The sequence below is a fragment of the Centrocercus urophasianus genome, unplaced genomic scaffold (genome assembly GCF_019232065.1).
Source record: "Centrocercus urophasianus isolate 14NV4802_14NV808 unplaced genomic scaffold, USGS_Curo_1.0 seq_2, whole genome shotgun sequence".
Taxonomy (NCBI): Eukaryota; Metazoa; Chordata; class Aves; order Galliformes; family Phasianidae; genus Centrocercus; species Centrocercus urophasianus.
The window spans coordinates 4,062,450-4,071,949 of NW_024884755.1; the positions used below are offsets into that span (position 1 = coordinate 4,062,450).

Genomic DNA, 9,500 nt, shown 5'->3' on the forward strand with positions numbered 1-9,500 from the left:
TTTTTTTTTTTTTTTTTTTTTTTTTTTTTTTTTTTAGCAGAAGCATATAAAATTATTTGATCCACTTTTCATATAGAAAGTCTAGGGCTGACCATAAAGAAATAGGCAGGCTCCCAGTATAAACTTACCAGGATTACATCAAAGACCTTCCTCCAGGATCTGACGATTGATTTCTTCAATGCTTTTTAGAATTTCTTCCAGGATATTTTGGGTTATTGCCTTAGACCTTGCTCAGCTGGAATGACAGATATTCTGTTTGCTAGACTATGATGTTCTCACTTTATAGGCGAATGAGTGTCTGTAGTTTATACACACGTACACTATGTGAACAGAGAGAGATTGGAAAGTTCACAAGCAAAATTATTATTTATTGTTTCAAAAAGAGTGGCTTATTACTGAAACACTGATACAGGCTTAACCGCAGCATCTTATGCACTACAGAGACTACTTGTTACTCTGAAGCTTGAGACTGGGGCACTCTAAGCTCCGAGAAAATTCCTGCTCCCCAAAACAGGCACTTGTTCTTTATATCTACTTAACACACACAACTTAAGTAAAGAAGGTAAAATAGCTGTAAAGCTATCTTTTGAAACTAACCTTCTAAGAATTATAAAAGATTTGTAAGATAGGACAACAGGAAGCAGCTTAGCCCTTATCAGTATCAAATCTTTGGGGAATCAGCCAGAAAAGTCTCTCTGAGGGCAGTGCGACACATTACCCACCATTCTCCTTCCTCCCCCAAGACAAACCTGCCACCTCTGCACCATTCATCATTTGCAACAGAGCACGTATCAAAAGATCCAAGGCTGCTCCCAAATCCCATTTCTCCTGCAAGACAGTACTTTGTTCTGTCACTTCCCTACTGAGTCTATCCCCTTATTTTATGCCTCACAGCATGTGTGGCTGCACCCCAAGATCAAACACCCATGCATGATTTTCTTTCACAGATCTTGAATCACAACGTTATACTTTAATAGGAGCCTCAATGTACTTAATCCTTTTAAAGCTGCCACAGTAATGCCCCCAAATGCATTAAATTCCACCCTACTCACAAAACACAAAGTATTTCTCTGGATGGACGGTGCAGAGAATATTCTGACTACATGACAACCTATCTCTGAGCTAAAGTTACATACACTGCCAGCATTTGTTAGTCTGAAGCCCAAGGATACATGGCTGAAAAATCAAGGCATGTTAAAAGCTCTCTGCTACAATTTTTGCTCAAAACCTTACTGATCTCTTCCCATATTTTAGGAGAAGGTCTCTCATTCTCAGACACCAGTAATACTGAGCCCGTATTTAAATCCAAATTCCATTACAACCAAACACAGGACTGGTAGATGACACTCTGAAGGTATAAGCAGGATATCCTTTCACCATCAGACAAATGAATTTCAGAGTTCCACTGAATTTTCAGAGCGACAAGAGATATCAAAGAACATCAAGCTTTCAGAGCTCAGAGAAAAAGCAGAAAAGCTGCTTCCCTGAGGAGAGGCATTAATCAACAGCTTCAGATTTAAGCAGCAATTGTTTTACATGTACTTTTGGCAAAAACCTTGAATCAGGGAAGAGGAGGTGTTTCCTAGCCCTGCTCAGTAGTCTCATATGATCCTTTAGATGCATTTCTACTAGCCTTTACTGACCACTGAGGAGCTCTTGGGCAAGATACAGCACATCAGCCTCTCTGGCATGGTCTTCACAGAAGCAAAAGGATTTATTCCACTGGAAGTTTTAGTAGCCTAAAACAACAGGGATGTTGATCGGGCTGTAATACACAATAGGTCACACCACCTGAACAAGATCAGTGGAACTCAACTTCACAGCTGTTACAGGACCTCTCAAGTACCACATCATTCCCTTCCCAAACATTTTGATTGTATACGACTAAGACAGAATTATTTCTCATGTATGACAGGCCCACCAGGTCACACAAGAAGCACACGGCAGGTATTAGGGAGCGTGCCTGGACACTTAGCTGCAGATATAAGCCTCTTTGAATGTCAAGTCCCATGCAAAGCCAATGGACCAATTCTTATTCAACAATGGACATCAGCTTATGTGACTGTAGTCTAATTGTAAGACGGGATTTTCCTGCTTAAGGAGATACACAGGACTCTCCAGCGTGAAAAAGAATCTCACGCATTCAGAACTGTTATTTCTATTCAGCAAATTATGGGATACGAGATTTGCCAAATGACTGATGGCAATAAAATCGCATGTTTGCAAACAGCAGATACAATGTATAGCCACATGCCTGGAAGAGAAAGGAGGACAGCAGCAGCTGAACACATACAGGCCTCCGCACTTAGGTTGTGCAGTAGCAATAGTATCCAGCCCCGCACAGAGCTTTCAGCACAGCTAACGCCCCTGGTGTTCCACAACTGCAAGACAAGCATCATGAGATACTCCAATACAAACATGCTTTGCTCAGAAATCAGATACAATGAAGATTTTGCATTTGGAACCTGGCTAATAATTCTTGAATGGAGTACAGTCCAGCTCAATCTCCCATAGCAGTAGTTACTCCGCAGGAATAAATATAAGCTTAGTTCTGCTGCCAATGTTGGCAGATATGACTAAATAAATTCCTGGGGAAAATTCTGCTTGACCATTTCTTCCCATTATTATTTTTTTTTTTAAACTAAACCTATACCTCATTTTCCATAGAAGATATCTATACATATCACATAGTCTGAAAATTCCCATCTGACTCCTCAGACCAGTATAATAACAAACTAGAAAAGGGCTTAGTTACCAAGAAGTACTGCAAATATTTTACACGTTTCAACATCTAGTATTTATTCTCAATTATGCTATGATACTGACATTCACAAAGCAAAATTCATCCAGGAGGATTTCCATAAAGGCCAACATCTGCAGCAGGGAAAAGAATGTTCCATTTTGATTTAAATACAATCACTGAACAATTATCTTCCCAACTTCGGAAAATGCTATCTTTGTTACAAAGTTTCAATACTCAAGAGACTTCTCTCTGGTCTGTTCCCACCCCAACCCAAGAGGAACCATAAAAGTCAACTAAGATGCTCTTCTGAAGGGTGCCTACAAATACCCACTTACAGAGCTCCTCCTGGGTTTTATTACAGATCTCACAAAGCTTACTGGAAAACTTTACGTTAATGAACGCTGCTGTAAGGAACGTTGCCATATGTCAACAATCGTGCTACAAATTTCCCCTTCTTGTTATAAGTAAAATTTTAATACAACGTCTGGATTAAATTACTTACATTTAAGTCACTAAATAATATATCACTGTTACTTTTTGTCCTAATTTACCTAAAATTTACTCCATGACGAAGGTCTTCCCATTCAGAGAGATTCAAGTTTCACTGAACCCAGAGGGACTACCAGCAACAACAGAGCGCCATGGCGCATCACCAAGGTGAGGACTTCACCCAGCTTCTAGATAAAGCTGCTTTAATCAGATTGTTTGCAGAAGCTTCACGAATTATTCAGCTTTCCAATCAACATCGCAAAGATGCACCGCGTTAAATCTAAAACATCTATAAAACAAGCCCTGATGATACACACTGCCTTCCATGCAGTTCTTCCATATGGCTCAAGCAAAGTCAACTTTTAATTTCATAACACAAAATATTTAATTTATCCTTTTCTTCATATGTCAATTTAACCTCCAGCACATAACTTTGAAACCATGAAAGGATGTCTAACACTTTCCATATGGCAACTGAATTGTGGCTTTTAATTGCACCAACTGGTATCATTCAAGGATAATTCCCTTGGAATCCAGCTTTCTGCTACAATATTGGCCAATTCACTAATCTCATCACCATGGCACTAATACTTTCAGAGCTGTCAAGATAGACTATGTGCACCACTAATTAAATTATCTGGGTTTGTTGGCACCAAATTATAACACTAAATAAGATTTTGCCTCTCTATCTTCCAATACCAAGTTTGGCAATTTTATTTTAAATACCATACACATAACATTTTATGTATCAAAATATTTTTTCTGTCATGTAAATACATAGCTTGGCTGAGTTCTAAACCTCTCAGTCCATACAAGTAATTATTTATACAATACTGCCACTAGTGTACTTGAAAGTATTTCAGTTTAAAAGATCATCTCAAGCCATCACACAAGGTAGCACCTTAGGAAATTTGTAACTGATCTTATTACCATACTAGCAAGAAGAGAGTTCTTCAAATGTCATTCTATCCATAAAATGAACCCAAAAGCAGTGCTACAATTAAATCTTTCACTTCAGCAGCCTTTAAGACCATAGAGTTTATACAGGCCACTAAAAAGTCTCATTTCTGCTTATCATTTTCACTTTGGATGCGTACTCTATCCAGCTGCACCTCTCATAAGGCTATCCATTTTTACATACACAAACACATACTATCTAACAGTGGGGAATTAGGAAGAACTTTTTTTCTAAAATTAATGAAGGACCATGCAAGAAGAACAGTAAAGCTGAGACTGGCCCCTCGTCCCCCGTTAGTCACGCAAGGAACATCCATTAATGTCAGTGGCAGTTAGAGGCATAGAACAAATGGAGAACAAGCCCCAACTAAGAAACAGCGATTTGCCTCAGCATTTCCCACTGCATCAACCCCAGACCAGATAGTCAACTCTAATTAATATCAATAAAGTTAGAACTGAGGATCACTAGCACCAAGCAGTCCTTTACTGCAGAAATGGTAAGCCAAAGGCTTTCCTATTTCACCTGAAATTGTTACTTGCTACTTGGCTCACTGTGAGCTGGTTTGAAATTTAATTAAAAACAAGTTTTTTTTTCCAGTCCCAAATACTGATTTCAATGAGATGCACAACCAAAAAACTGCAAAATGTCATATGGCTTTGAAGATAAAAATAAATTGAACTAAGCAATGTCATATTTAACATTTTCCCCTCTAGCACAGAACTACTTCTCAGTTAAATAAATAAATACATGTATATTTGCAAACAATGTTGATCTCCAGAAATGGTTTGCAAAAATAAACATGCTGAATAAATTTAAACTTAAGAATTATACAGGATAATCCACAGTGCCAGAAAACCTCTCAATCTCCAGGCACAAGTTAACTCATTCATAAAGCAGCAAAAGAAGTGCATTCACTTGCTCTAACAGATCTACAACTCCAGTGGTTTTAATTAGCTTTGAAAATAGAATCTGACTCTCTTCATGGATGCAACAAAATTCCTCTTTAATTCTCTGTGATGGAGAATGAAAAGGGTGTGACCAGCCCTCAGCCTCCTCAGTAATTAAAACACTTAGAGCAGAGCAGCCCCTGCTGGGCGGGTGGCAATGGCTTAATTAGCCCAGAGCAGAAAGTTGTTTACACACCAGAAGTGCGCATGTTAAATACACTCCCCTCTCTGGATTCATGCCTTCACCCAACAATTTACCACTATAAGATCAATCTCAGATGACAGATGCAGTTTGCAATAGCTGGACACTGATTACTCATATCCCAGTGAATTCGTGCTGGGGAGAAATATATCAGATGAGGGAAGTCTTCTCCAACCAAGAAAACTCAAACCTTCAGTTCAGGAAGGTAACAAGTACTGCATGCTGAAGCCCCTACTTGTGTCAAACGCTCTGTGACCAAACTGACAAAGACTTGCCCTCCACAAATTTTTCATGAGAGTCATCCATGCAAATTAAATCGGACTAGAGAGGAGCACAAATGAAATTTCATTGCTTTCCTATGTTAGTCATTCATTACTCTTTTAAAAGGCTACACGAATCTTCCTGTACTTCAGGGTCATCTCCTCTGGATGACGAATTTACGTGAAACAATTCAGTGTCTCTGTTCTTGAGGGAACCAGTCTTTCAACTGCAACCAACACAGAATTTTTGGCCTATATGGGGTAACATACATCAAATTTCACTATCATATTCAACCTCTAATCAAAATGAGCCAAATCATCAGTTTCAGAAATGGAAGCAACTCAGCATTGTGTTTTACATCAACAGCTCTTTGGAACTACACTGGATTTCACCAAATAGGTGAAATGCTCACGAAATCTTCATCAACAAACATCTGGTTAAGGACTCCTAAAAGGAAAATTATTTCCAGGACCACTGTTGGTTTTCTTGTTGGTTTTTGTTTGTTTGTTGTTTGAACTCAAGTTAATGTTTCTCTTGCTGCAAATATTTTCATTGGTGTTTGATCTAATTCTTTCTGCCATAAATCACAGAAGTGGCAATTAAGATCTATTTCAGGGGAAAGAAGTTCCAAAGAGAAACCAAGTTTTCTAGTCATGACAATAGAGCTGTTCCATTCCACAGAGTCTTACAAGCTAATTGAACATTTTTAAGAGGAGTTTTGAAGCAGTAAGCAGAAGAACCCTTGGCTGATTCAAGAGCAACTACACTATGTCACTGAGAGAACACACAGTGCCACCAGAAGTGACTAGTAGCCTTCCTACACCTAGAGGTGAACGGAGAACCAAGAAGTTAGGCAACAATCCACTTTGAATCTTGGTATAATTATATAAGAGATCAAAGACATCTTAGAAGAGAAACAGTTGTGCAGTCTCATTTACGGAGTCAACAGCTCCATAATCCTTGTCAAAGACTGTACATATGGCACATCTGTTTCCAATGTAGGATTAGAAATGCATCCATATTACCAAAAGTTCGTATTTTAAAAGAACTTCAGTGAAGCTGTCACAGTGTGACTGTGATAGGATGACAAATGAACTGAATCAATTAGCAGGCCATATATGCATGCAGATAGAATCAAATATATTAGCCAATAAATTCCCAATATTTTCAAACATCCTGAAACAGCTTTATCAGGATGACAGTAAAAAGCCTCATGGGAACAGAGCTTTTAAACCTATTTACAGTTTTATAATGTAGTAAAAAATACAGGCTAATTTTTAGTTAATGGCCTGCTAATTGCTGAGCTATCCTGAGGACAACTCGGGATACTTCGCTCTGTTGTCATTCCAGCTGAGCAGACTTCACAGAACTAAAGTTTTCTAAATACCAAAGTATACTTATTATCAAAGATTTTTTTTTTCCAGAAAGCAAACTACTCTCATGAAATACATTCTCATTCTCAAAGCTGAAGTCAGCAATTTAGACGTTTATATTTTAAAACCGTGTTTAGTTTGGTGAGTTCAACTTTCTTTCCAAGAAAACGAGCATGTGAGTAGTAGAACACATCTGAAAAACCTGACTTTCAAAAATGAGGATGATGAAAGATAACTTAAAAGCACATTTTAACTCTTTGCAGCTGTATCACATATGTATGTACCATTACTAATGTCAACATACAGTCTCCAAGTAAAATACAATGGAAATCACTAAAACCAGACAGCTGCAAGGTGAACACCAAGCAAAGCGATCGAGTTCATCATCTACAAGCACTTATTGATATAAGGGCTATCCTACCCTCCTCACCTCACTTCCAGTGATTCTCAAACAATTTAGCCTCCTCTATATACAATACTGAAGAAATCTAAAGAGTTATCAGCTTTTTCCACTCTACGCATCATCCATGCAATTCAAGACCACACCTAACATGAAGTCTGCCTCATCTCTTCTCCAGTTCACAAGTCATTTTTTAGCTCTCTCTCCTTCCCCCAGAAAGAAGAAATGCAGACTTCTGACATTAAAAGTAGTGGCTAACAATGTAGTGAGTCTGTTGGAGGTCTGGTGGCCCTGCTCTACTTGTGCTCTCAAAGCCACATTCCTTGCTGAGAAGCACAGATTCCAATCTCCCCATCTCTCAGGTTACTTTTCCATTGATGCATCTTTCAGTGTTCGATCCAGATCTCATGGAAGTCAATGGGAGTCTTTCAGTAAACATCAATAAATTCTGGATCATACCTTGAAATCATACTATGAGGACCATACTGAGCACAACTGCCTTTGTTCATCTGTTCATCTCCCATCATGCCTTTTTGTTTAAAGGGACAAGCAAACAAAAAGATCAACAAATAGCTTAAACATTTCCTCCAGTGCAGCTTTACATAAGAGAACTGGAGGAAAGAGAAAGGCTGGAAAACGACCAGCATGTGATAACAACCAGGACAAGTGACGTGTGCCCCACACTAACAGCACAGAGCAAGTAAATAACAATAAACTCGTAGGGAACATCTCCTTTCCATAAGTGCTCTGCCAAATCGTGGCAAACTTGTGCATCAATCCGGGTACACAAGCTTGTACACACTGGGTACTGGCTTCTCTCCAGCGATTCTCTGTTCATTCCCGTTTGTGATGGGTTTTGTTCCAATCGTGCCACCCAGACACTGGCAGACAGGTCCCCACCTACTCCCCTGGCTTTTGTACCAGCACCAAGTTTGCTCCGCAGCTCCCAACTTCATCAAAAGACAGATGGAAACCACCCACGAGGCAGCCCCTGGAGCAGCACTATGGTAAAGCAACCCCTGCGTTCGCACAACCGGCCCTCGGGAAGGAGAGAGAGATGGAGAAAGAGCTTTTGGTTTCCCCCGTTTCAGAAAGAAGAAAGGAGGGGGCGCAGCCAGGAAGCTGACATACCCTGCCGCTGGAGAGCCCGCAAGCAGCCCGGTGCTGGCAGCCTTGAAGTCCCGAGCTGCTGCCTCCGCTGCTGCTGCCGCTGCCCCCGGAGTATTTCTGCTTCACCATCCAGTCCTCCAGCCCTTTGCGAGCCAGAGAGGCGTTCACCGCAAAACTATCACCTAGAAAAGAGGAGACAATGCCGCCGCTGAGCCGCCCGCACAGCCCGGCCGGTCCGGGGAGCCCGCAGCGGGAGCGGGACCGGAGCGGGCGGGCAGAGCGCGGCGGAAAGTTGGGGAGAGGGCAGCGGCCGGGGGCAGCCGCGGGGACGGGCATGGAAACGCGGTGAAAGTTACTAGCAGCGAGCAGCCATCCCTACCTTCCGGACTTTCCCTGGGTTTACAAACGGCGGCTAGGCAGATCCAGAGGAAAGTGTGTGAGGGAAATAATAAAGGGAGATCGTTAGACACCAGTATAAAATCACAGCAACAAACCAAGTAAAATCCGAATAAGGGGAAAGGACTGAGGAAGTAGCAAGTGAAAGGAACTAACCATGCTTCGAGTGAAGTTTCCCCATTTCTCTGCATTGATCTGCAATTACGATTCATTTGACTGCTTTCGGTAGGGTCAGGTTCTGTTGTCGTTCTTATTTTTGTAGCTGTATAAAATCCCAGCGTGTTTAGAAATCCATGTGCTCCGCTTCTCCCTGCTAAAGCACAAGCAAGAGCAAATCTCAGCTCCCTCCTGCAGCACGGTCCGGCGTCCCCCTCTCAGCTCCAGCCTTCCTCCTCTCTCCTCTCTTTCCCAAAGACAGAGGCGGTTACAAAAGACCTTACTTCACCCACCGGGGAACATGATTGACACCTCATTGAGATTAGACCACTTGCAGGCAGCCTCCGCCTTCCCATTGGGCCGCGGCGGTACATGAAAGGGACGAGCGAGCCTTTTGGAGGCTCCCCAAAAAAAAAAAAATCTCAATGAGGTGTCAATCATGTTCCCCGGTGGGTGAAGTAAGGT

The 9,500-nt window shown here is 41.1% G+C and overlaps 1 protein-coding gene across 3 annotated transcripts in view; it reads right to left on the bottom strand.

The window, feature by feature from the left end:
• The window catches only part of NKD1 (NKD inhibitor of WNT signaling pathway 1), a 106,399-nt gene that overhangs the window by 96,442 nt on the left and 457 nt on the right, over positions 1-9,500 (bottom strand). The window contains exons 1-4 of one of the 3 annotated variants that reach the window (XM_042821466.1): positions 9,329-9,389; positions 9,036-9,192; positions 8,863-8,895; positions 8,505-8,665 (exon numbers count right to left, since the gene is read on the bottom strand). In XM_042821466.1, the coding sequence (XP_042677400.1) occupies positions 8,505-8,665; positions 8,863-8,895; positions 9,036-9,060 (219 nt within the window). In that variant the 5' untranslated portion in view covers positions 9,061-9,192; positions 9,329-9,389. Of the gene's footprint in view, positions 1-8,504; positions 8,666-8,862; positions 8,896-9,035; positions 9,193-9,319; positions 9,390-9,500 lie in introns of those variants that run through there. The other 2 variants (XM_042821467.1, XM_042821465.1) reach the window with 2 other exon arrangements.